Raw genomic sequence first — 11,249 nt, forward strand, 5'->3', positions numbered from 1 at the left:
AAATAGAACAGTGCTCTGTACTGTTCTATTAGCTCTTCACCATATTCTTCCTGCACGAACAAATTACTGAGCTCGGGCTGAGGGGGAGTTTGTAAGCATACATGCAAGTTTGTAATCAAAGTTTGAAATAAATTTAAGCATTTGATTCTCTGTTGAAAATGTATGTTTGAAAGCATTTCTCCTGTTTGATTGTGAAAAGTTTGCTTCCATTTAATTTCCGCTGCACTACTCTTTCATTGTTCATCTTAATTCAAACACAAATCACAATCAATCCAAAATCAGATCCTAACACATTGGTTTGTATTTCTTATTTTAGGTTGTATGCAATCTTTGTTGTGTTGTTGTGTTGTCCCTTTTTATGTTTGTGGCCTTATCTTTGTTGGGTTTTATGTTTTTAATACCTTATAGGGTTCAGTGCTGCAATCACTTAACCTTGGTATTTTTAACAAGAAGACATAGCACCTATCCTATCTATTACTTTTCTTTGTTTGATTTTGGTTCGTAAGCCTGTTAATAATGATTTGTTTTCTAGAACTTTTACAAGGCATAAGAAACATTTGGTGTAGGCTGTTCAGACCCGTCTATGAGACAACTTTCTTTTTGATAATTTCATAAGTCTCATGGAGTTGTATTGATTTAGGAACCACCCCTTATATAGGTTCATTCAACCTTTGAACCTATTGAGCGATATGGCCTGGGAGCTCATCCCCTTACATGGCCCTTGCCATGGAGTTTTTTGCTAGGTTCTCAACCTGATTTTAGGATAGAAAGACAAATTTGATAAAACATCATCATTCATTCAAGAGATATGGTTTTACAAAAAGTGAGCATGAGACAACTCTTGAAATACAAGTCTTGAAATACAAACTAAACTTTCTTGATCAGACATTGAACCTTTTAAGGGTCTTGCCATTCCAATGTCTGGGAAGCTTTTTACCATCTGCGTCGGCTAGTTTATAGGATCCACCCTTATGTGCTTCAAGTATCGTATATGGACCTTCCCACTTTGGGCCAAGTTTTCCTTGGTTCTCTTTTTTACTAGCCTCATTGTTTCTAAGTACAAGGTCTCCTGGCTTGAAGCGTTCATGCTTGACTCTTTTTTGTAATAAGCTTCCATCTTTTGCTTGTACTTGGCTTCTTGAATTGCAGCTTGGTCTCGTGTTTCCTCGAGGAGTTTCAAGTTCAACATGGTCTCTTTGTTGTTTGCTTCAGGATCCATGTTGAGTGTTCTTTGAGTCACAACTCCTATTTCAGCTGGAATCACAGCTTCCGACCCGAACACCAAGCTGTAAGGTATTCTTTTGTGGCTTGTTTTTTCTGTTGTTCTTATAGCCCATAGAACGTTTGGCAACTCTTCGAGCCAATTGCTTTCATGCCTTCCCAATCGGGTCTTGATCCCTTCAATTATGCTCCGATTCATCCTTTCAACTTGGCCGTTTGATTGTGGGTATGCAACTGAGCTGTGTTGGTGCACTACATCTGTTGATTCCGTCTAAGTGTTTAGAATCATGTCTTATACCATATTGTATAGCATAGGGCTCGAAATACGAGAAAACAGGAGTCTGTATAGGTTTTAGATTGTCGGGTCGCTTTTAGAGTCATGATATGGTCGGGTCGCTCATTTGTCACCTTGGGTCGCTTATGTGTACATGTATGGACCGCTCATGTGTCACTTGACCACATGAGCGGCTCCAGAACTCTATAAATAGATCCATGAGCGATTCCAGTAGTAGAGGTCTTGAATTCCACGCCGAAGCTCTGCCAGTGTGATGTTTGAACTGTAAAACGTTTATATTCAATACAAAAGAGAGTTAAAAGGAAGATCGTGCTATTTCTACTTGTTTTTCTTATTATTCCGCATCTGAAGAGCAAGAGTAAATCTCTGAACGACTCGGTTGGGTCAACACACGATCCTACAAGTGGTATCAGAGCCACGGAGGAGATTTTCTACAGAATATAGCCGGTTTTCAGTGTTATTTCTTGCTTCTACACCGTCTTTTCTCATTTCAAGAAGATTTCTCGGTCAAAAATCGTTCAAGTTCTCACAGACTGTTCATCATAGTACCGAGATAAACCCTTAGAAGTTTCAGATCAAATATCAGCTTAAAAACAGTTCAAAACAAGTTCGAAATGTGGATCGCTCGAGATGACATCAGCATGGATCGCTTTTAGGTATTAGGTGGAACAGCTCATTCGTACATTTCATTACCTGGAACCGCTTATTTGACAAGTTGTACCGCTCATCCGGATGTTTTAGTTCGCTTATTCGGACTGTTGGATCGCTGATTTGGATTACTTGAACCGCTCGAACAGCAAAATTGTGAACCGCTTTTTCATACATCAGTTTGAACCGCTCTTAAGTTCACATCTCAGGACCGCTCCAAGGAAAATTGTTGGACCGCTCCAAAACATTATTTTCTGGATCGCTTATTAGGATCATCGAGGATCGCTTTTTCGAACAAAGTGTGGATCGCGTATTTGACATTGTGTTTGGTTCGCTTTTGTGATAATTGTTGAATCGCTTTTCTGTCAGTTACTTTGAAATACGTGCTAAGTCAACATGGATTCTAGTTTTTATAACGCCTTTGCTACACCAACAACTCCAGCCACAATTGCACAAGCCATGAGTATTGAAAACGAAACGGGAACTACCCAGAAACCTCCGAAACTGATGAGTATAGAAGAATACTTCGGATGGAAAGATCGGTTTGAAAACTGGGTTCAGGCAAATCATCTCAGATCGTGGGAATGCATATTGGAAGAGTACAAATTGCCTAAAATAGAGCTGCAAGTTACTAAACAAATATCTGAATTTACAGATCAAGAACGGGCAATGTACAAGGCAGAAAAGATGATGATTAGCTTGTTACAGCAGGCAGTTAAAGAAGACATATTCATTTTGCTACAACATGACAAAACTGCTAAATCAATTTGGGATGCTCTTAAAGCAAAATTCGAGGGTAGTGAAAGCATGCTCAAAAGCAAGAAGGCTTTGCTTAAAAAAGAATTTGATTTATTCAGCAGTTTGCCGGGAGAGGATACTAAAAAGCTAATTGAGAGATATTGCCATTTAGTGCGTTCTTTATCAATGTTGGGAGTTGAAAAAGGTCGAGAGGAATGGGTTGAAAAATTGGCTGATGCGTTACCTCAGAAAGAGTGGGGAACGTATTTGATGATATTGAAGAACACAGGTGTTTATGATAGACTAACTATTGGGCAGTTTATTGAGAAGTTAGAGGGGCAAGATCTGGAACAACAAAAGATAGCCCGGATGAATAGCCCAGGTGGTCAACAAGATGTTAAAATGTACTATAAAGGAAGTGTTCCAGTTACTGAATCTGAAAGAAGTCCAAAAATACAAACTGCATTCAGTGCTGGAGATTCATCAGAAAAAGCTGATCAGGGTTCAAACAAGAGCATCAGTGGATTTTCATCGTTTCCGAGTGTGAATCCGAAAGAGACTAACACAGGTTTTCAGTCTCAGAGTACAAAAACCGGAAATGGATACATAATTCAGTGCAACATAGCTCTCAACCTTCCAGAAGGTCAAAGCTTCTCTGAAGACACTGCTAAAGACCATATGGCACTTCTGGGTTCAGTTCTATTATCCTATGAAGGTCTTGTTGCTGGTAGAATCGGAAATCCTATGCTCACTAAAGAGGATTACGATCAGATAGACGCTGAGGAAATGGAACTTATGGATATCAAATGGTGTCTTGCTAGTGTTCTTCGTCGGGCTGAGAAATTCAAAACCATTACCGGGAGAAATGACTTTCTTGATGCACATGTTTCTACTTTAGGTTTTGATAAATCTAAAGTTACTTGTTTTCGATGCAGGGAGAAGGGCCATTTCAAGCGGGAGTGCAAAGGAAGAGAAGCTAGCGGAGCACAGAATCCATTCGGGAAAGATGACTACTACCGCAAAGCTATCTATCAACAAGTTGGTCAATCCCAGGAACCTCAGACAGCTCACGGAAGAAAAATTGAAGATTCCAAAAGAGCATGTGTGGTAGATTTCAGCTGGAGTGACTACATATCATCTGAAGCCACAGCAGAACGAGTTATCGATCAAGATGATGAGAAACTACCAGAGGGTTTCAGTTGGGATATGTTTGTAGATGAAAAGGGAGGTTTTAAAGCTTTCATTGCAAAGATCGTCCGAGAGCCAAATTTGTTTGCTGCTTGGATGAGATCTATTGGAGAGATTGTATCAAGTGGAGATGAAAAATTTGTATCATCTGATGAAAGTTCAGATAGTACTGATGGACTTTCAGAACACTCTGGAGATGTTTCAGATAGTTCAGATGAAATTGTACAAAATGAAACTGTGCAAGAACAGGATGTTGTATTTGACAAAACACCATCGGATTCTGATGTATCAGATGGTGATTCTGATAAGTCTGTACATTTTGATCAATCACCTGATCAAAGCAGCAGTGATGATGAGGAAGAGAAACATATAAATATTGCTAAATCTCAATTGTCTCCTAATAGTTTTCATTTCTATTTTGCAGAAAAAATGGAGAAACTGGCAGAGGAACGAGATGAAAAAGATAAACAATCTGAATTTGAAGGTGAATTTCAGAATGTTGAAAGTGTTGCTGAGAAGATTACTGAAAAGGTGATCGAAGTGGAAAAGGTGATCGAAGTCGAGAAAGTGGTAGAAGTTGTGAAAACAGTCGAAGTTGAAAAAATTATTGAAGTCATCAAGCCCTGTGAGAAGTGTTTGGAAGCCTGCAAAGAGTGTACAGCAAAAGATGAAATCATAGCTGAGTACGAGAAAAAGAAAGAGCAGTTATTGTTCAATCTCAATTATGTGAAGGAATCGTACGATGTGTTGAACAAAACAGTTACTGGTCTTCAAAAGACAAACACAGAAAGAGAACAGGCAATGACAATGATGAATGCAACTTTAATGTCGAAGCAAAAAGCTATAAATTTCTACATTGAAGAAAGTGCCAAATGGAAGCAAGAGTTGGAGAAGGAAAAGATTGAAAATGAGAGGATTAGGAGGTTATTGTTAAGCTATTCTACCTCTGATTATGTTATTGATCGAGTTTACCCAACTGTTGCAGGTATGGAAGCTTTTCAAGACGAGAAGCTAACGAAGAAGAAAGACTGTGGTAAGAAACCGACCGCTAGCTATAACAAGTGTCCGCCTCCAATTTGGGATGGGTATTCACCTAGGAAACCAAATGAGGAACAACTTGCAAAAGCAGTCAATATACAGCTTAAAACCGACACAACTGACGTTTTACCAGAAAATATTGATGTGACGTTTACCTCGTCCGATACTGATCATGAGTCTGTTCTAATCAAAAAGGTGGTCGATCAGGTGTTGGATACTGATGATGAGACAGAGTCAAAATCTGAGTCTGGGGGGTCAAAGTCGTCAGTCAACAGTCAAAATTCGTCGGTGAAACAGTCTTATAGTAAAGAGTTTTTGTTATCAAAAGCTAAATTGAATGATGAAACATTCGAAGTTGTTTATACTTTGAATGGTTCGGACAAACTATATTACAACAAAGAGTTTCCAATTTTAAGTGTCAAAACAGATCTAATCAACAAAACTTTTAAACTTATAGAGGTTAATATTTCTGAGTTGAAAGGTTCACAAAATTTTGAAAAACCTAAAAAATATACTTCCAGAGTTCAGCAGCGTTTAAACAAGAAAAAGGGTTACAATTCTGGTCCTGGTTTTCCAAAGAAATCTAACCAAAATCGTAGCTACAAAAAGAAAGGTTTAGGATTTATTCCACTAGAAGATGATAAAAATATGAAAAATTCTAAAAAGAAATCTGAATTTGTGACAGGCGGAAGCTCGGAAGATGAACAGCAGAAATCATTTTGGAGACAAACTAACAAAGAGTTTCTTGCTGAAAAGAGAAAGAATGGAACTGGAGTATTTCATCCGAGAAATGCTCAAACCTGTTTGAAATGCAATGGAGCTGGTCACATTGCATCGGATTGTTCGAAAGATTTCAAAGCAAAACAGGGAGCTTCTCAGAGGATGAAAGACAAAGTTGAAGAAAAAGCTGAGAAATCCAAAATGTTTAAGAATTCGAAAAATGAAGTTGGAGAATGCTCAAAGAAAAAGACAACATTTTACAAAAGACATGGGAATGACAACCAAGTGTGGGTTGCGAAGAAAGGTGAAGTGAAAGTCGGCAATGAATCTGGTTCCACAAAGCCAGAAGAGCCACAAGTTATGGAGAAAAGTTCAGAAAATGATGATGTTCTTCCATCATTGAAGTTTGAGGAGGTTATGAAGGAAATTGGAAAAATTGAAATTTCAAATAAATTTTATGATGATAAAAAGAAATTTGATGTCGAGAAAACATTCAACGGGAATGTTAAGAAGATATTTGAGAAAATGTTGAGTGGAAAAGCTAAAGGGGTGAAAGATTTTTACGCAACTAAAAAGGCGACATACAACCCTACAGCTGAAGAGTTGAAAGTCCTCAGGTCTAAGAAGACTTGGAGGGAAGTTTGCTTCCCAGAATAGTCAGAGGACTACGCCGGAGATCCCAAGTTTTTATCGTGGATCATGAATCGGCATCCTTCTAGTATTTGAGAAGTTTGAATGTTTGTGTTTAATGCTTAAATGTTTTTGTTTACAGGTTGAAGGACTACGCCGGAGCTTCCAGGTGGGTAATTGCGAAGCAGGAATCGGCATTTTGGTTGAAAAATGGTAATGTAGAGGTCACATTCCTACAAGTGGTAACCATTGTATCTACAAGTGGTAATCTTGATCCCACAAGTGGTAATTGTGGTTAAATTTTGAAGTGTTTACATTTACAAGTGGTACAGAAGGTTCTTAAAGGCAAATGGTAAATCAGGGACATTAAATTGTACTTGATTTACTATTCATGACAAAAAAGATAGACAAGATGATGAACCACATCCCCGTTTTTAAGATTGATAAACCTACAAGTGGTTGTTATCAACACATATTCATTTTCCGGAAAAGTCATTTTGATTGAAACAAACTTAAGTGTTTTGAAATCTAAATGAGAAAATGATTTGTGATAGGGGGAGTTCAGATTGTTTATGCCTAGTGAATGGCGATTTGATGTGATTCAGTGTCAGTTGTCAAGTTTCTGTATAGTTTGTTTTACTTTTTATGTTTCTAGTAGGTAAAAGTCTAGAAGTTTTCAAATTTTCTTTAAAATGTGTTTGCATTTTAGGGGGAGTAGGGAAATTTCAGAAAATCCAAAAACATTTGAAAATTTGAAAAAGCCAAAAACATGATAAAATTTAAAATTGAGTTTTGTTGCGAAAAAGAGGAAATGATAGTACATCAGTGGACTATCACGGCACGCTAAAGAAATGAAAAGTTAAAAAGTGTTAAACAATCTTACTGCGGATGTGTCAGTAGATTTTCGCACATTTAGTAAATTGAAACGAGATATAAACCTAAATCAAACTTGCTTAATTTGTGGGTAACTATTCTTGGATATATGGGTAACCCCCGAAATCTTGTTTGAAAGGTCCCGTATTCTGAGATACTAGGTCTTTATACTCAGTGATATCTGGGGTATTATCCCGGGACTTCTGCTGTATGGAAGTACTGACCTAGTCCCCGGATAATACTTTCTGCTAAAAGCTTTGAAACATAAGCTTCGCCCTCAGCATGCTGATGAAACAATAAAATTGATAGTCGCTGCTGTTGAAATGCAAAAAGATCCTCTAAAGGGGACCCACCAAAAGTCGAGCCGTCATCTCTCTGCTGAACGGAAGTTCTGACCTGAGCTCTCACGGTTTCGCATTTAACCCCTTTACAGATATCATCTGTGGTATACTCACCTGTAAGACTGAATATTTGGGATCTGGATACGGGAGTATATTCAAGTGGAGTGATACACAATTAAGTTTAAGTCTCTAAAACATTAATTTCGTATCTCGAATCAATTGAAATTTGTGTGAAAATTTAAGTGGACAAACATACTGACAATCTAGGTAAATTGTTTAAAACTGAGAATGTTTAAAGCTTAACGGTGTTGGTGATTTGTCTCAAAACTGATATGATCCTCTTGCACGAGCTCACAAAAAAATATTGTTTGTAAATAGTTTATTTCTACATTTTAGTTTCTTTATTTCAAAATACAAAAAGATTTTTGGTGTGTTTTAGCATAAATCAAAAAGATTTTCGACAACTGATATTGGAAAACTGATTTTCAAAATTCCGTGTGCTAAACATGATGAGCAGTATTTGAGGGGGAGTGTTTGTGTAAATCTAACTGTTTTCGTTAAATCTAGCCTTCTTCAAGTGGTTTATCATAGTTTGTTTTGAGGGGGAGTAATATGTTAGTGCAGAGATGTGTGATATGTAATAAAATTAGAGAATTTATTTCTGGGTTAAGATTTTGCAGGTAACCAGGTTTCGATACTGATAGAAGAAAACCAAGTTTCGATCCTGGAAATCAATTCTGAAAACCTGTGTAGATCAGACAACGATCTTGAAGATGTTACTGAAGAACAAAAGAATACCAGTAAGTCGAGAGGGGGAGTCTGAAGAAAGAGAGAATGAGAAAGCCCAGAGACTGATCTAGCCTGACGAGGTGAAGATACAGCGTTAAATTCAGAGTGTGGTAACGACTCCATCAACATCTGAGGGGGAGTCTGTTGGTGCACTACATCTGTTGATTCCGTCTAAGTGTTTAGAATCATGTCTTATACCATATTGTATAGCATAGGGCTCGAAATACGAGAAAACAGGAGTCTGTATAGGTTTTAGATTGTCGGGTCGCTTTTAGAGTCATGATATGGTCGGGTCGCTCATTTGTCACCTTGGGTCGCTTATGTGTACATGTATGGACCGCTCATGTGTCACTTGACCACATGAGCGGCTCCAGAACTCTATAAATAGATCCATGAGCGATTCCAGTAGTAGAGGTCTTGAATTCCACGCCGAAGCTCTGCCGGTGTGATGTTTGAACTGTAAAACGTTTATATTCAATACAAAAGAGAGTTAAAAGGAAGATCGTGCTATTTCTACTTGTTTTTCTTATTATTCCGCATCTGAAGAGCAAGAGTAAATCTCTGAACGACTCGGTTGGGTCAACACACGATCCTACAAGCTGAAAACCTGAGTTATTCTGAATTCTTTGCACCAAGTGCTAAAAGGCTTCTCAGCGAATTGTTTCCCATTATCTGTGACTAACACTCCCGGCAGCTATAACATACGTCAAAATGGATTCCCAAAATCCGACTCGTTTTGAAAGATCCGAATCCTAACCTTTGAAACCACAGAGATTTTTCACGAATTAAATAACCGTCAAAAAATTTTTATATGGTTATTTATCTGTTTAGTTAATTATAAATTTTGTTAAAAAAAATCAATATAGTAATTAATTAATTAATTAATTTAAAGGTTATATAGATAACCTAGTTAGTTATAGTAAATCTAACTTAAATCAAACTAATTTAACTATTTAATTAACTCCCTAAAGTTGAGGGACTATTTTCGTATTTACTTGAAAGTATAAATAGGTACCCAAACCCTAATTTTTAAAACAATTCAGTGGCCCCCTTTCTCTCCATCCACTCCGGTCGCCGGAGCGAATTCCGGCCGACTCCGGTACCCCCCCCCCTTCTCCGACGCGACAACCTCAACTTCTCCGGTCTGGTTTCCGGCAAGCACAATCAACCAACCACCTGTACACTCTCCTTCTCTCGCATAAACCAGTCGTCGGAAATCAAGTCAGGTGCCGTTACGGCGGCTCTCCGACCATACACCAAAGCTCCTTTCGGTTCACCGGCAACACCCTTTCAGATTCTCCATAACCCTTCGTCAACCACATCACACCAGCTTCATCCCTCTCTCTGGTTCGAAACGACAACGACGACGGCGGGGCAGACGACAAATGTCGTTGCGGCGGCGGTGGTGTTTGCTTGACATATTCAGGTAAGGTTTCCAGTTTTATTCGGTTTGGAGTTGGTTTTGACTCAAGTCGGACCCTGTTTGGTTTCGGCTCAGGTTCCGGTACGATGGCCGTGGAGGTTGCTCCGGTTTCAATCAGTCAGTTTCGTTCGGGTGCGGTTCAGCTTTAGTTTCGGATCTTGAGTTTTGGTTCGGGCTTTGCTTTGTTTCGATTCCAGTTGGATTACCGACTTTCTGGCTCCGGCACCGGCGTCGGTGGTGGTTACATTTGGTGGTTCATGAGTCGTCTCACGTTTCGGTATAATTCTTTAATGACTTTTTTATACGCTTCGTCAAAGCACCGTGGAATGAAAAACACACCAAACTGAACATACATGTCATATTTGAAATATTAAGAAGGTTTCTGTCAATGTTCTTTTTTTTTTTAAAGAAGATGACTGCTATAACTTATGCAAATAAAATAAAAATCGAAACCTTTCATATATGGGCTGCTATGTTAAACAAACATTGGTTTTCTTGTTCATTCTTTGTGTTCTGTGTTGGTGCATGCATCTGTCGACTTCGTCTTGTATCGAGTCTTAGATTATACTATATAGATCAGGGCACGTTTTACGAGAAAACAACATGTTTAGAGTGTTGAAAAGTCTGATTTCGCTCCAAGGTTTAATTCCGCTCCTAATGTCATTTGGCTGATTTCGGGCGGAATCACAAGTGTCTGATTCCGCTCCAGATGGTCTGGTGTCATTTCAGGCGAAATCAGAACACTATATATAGGACACTTTAGAGCGAAATCTGTAACAGTCCCTTGTATTCCATGCCGAAGTGCTGCCGTTGTGAGGTTTGATTGTAAACAACGTCAGATCAATACAATCAAGGTTTAAAGTGAAGATTTAGCTGTTTCTACCTTTGTTTCTTGTTTTCCGCACCTGAAACGAAGTAAAACTCCTCTGAATGACTCATTTGGGTCAATCGAACGATCCTACAATTGGTATCAGAGCCAGTTGGAGGAGTTCTGTAGTTTACAGCCGAATTTCATCGAAATCTCTTGCTTCTACACCTTCTTTTATCATTTCAGGAAGTTTTCACGGTCAAAATCAAACCAAATTTTCACAGATTGTTTAAAATTGGACATAGACAAACCCTGGAAAGTTTCATTGCTAAAATCGGACTAAAATGGACAAAAATGACCTCCGAGCTGATTCCGCTCGAACAGACTAAGTTTGATTTCGCTCCAATTACATTCTGATTTCGCTCAGGATTAGTGGTTGATTTCGCTCCAAACTACCAAATTTGGGATTCCGCTCCAAAGTTCTAAGTGATTTCGCTCCAGATTGCCAAAATTCAGATTCCGCTCCAAGATTCGTTC

At 38.5% G+C, this 11,249-nt stretch overlaps 1 protein-coding gene across 1 annotated transcript; it reads right to left on the reverse strand.

Moving 5' to 3' along the window:
* Positions 1–949: 949 nt before the first annotated feature.
* On the reverse strand, positions 950–1,420 carry LOC110880901. Its single transcript, XM_022129332.1, has one exon. It carries the CDS (start codon positions 1,418–1,420, stop codon positions 950–952), a length of 471 nt encoding a protein of 156 aa, XP_021985024.1.
* Between the last annotated feature and the right edge of the window lie 9,829 nt (positions 1,421–11,249).

The sequence above is a fragment of the Helianthus annuus genome, chromosome 10 (genome assembly GCF_002127325.2).
Source record: "Helianthus annuus cultivar XRQ/B chromosome 10, HanXRQr2.0-SUNRISE, whole genome shotgun sequence".
NCBI lineage: Eukaryota > Viridiplantae > Streptophyta > Magnoliopsida > Asterales > Asteraceae > Helianthus > Helianthus annuus.

Bases quoted from the DNA above. Each gene is read 5' to 3' on its own strand.
- LOC110880901 (XM_022129332.1), bottom strand. From the start codon at position 1,420: ATGAATCGGAGCATAATTGAAGGGATCAAGACCCGATTGGGAAGGCAT.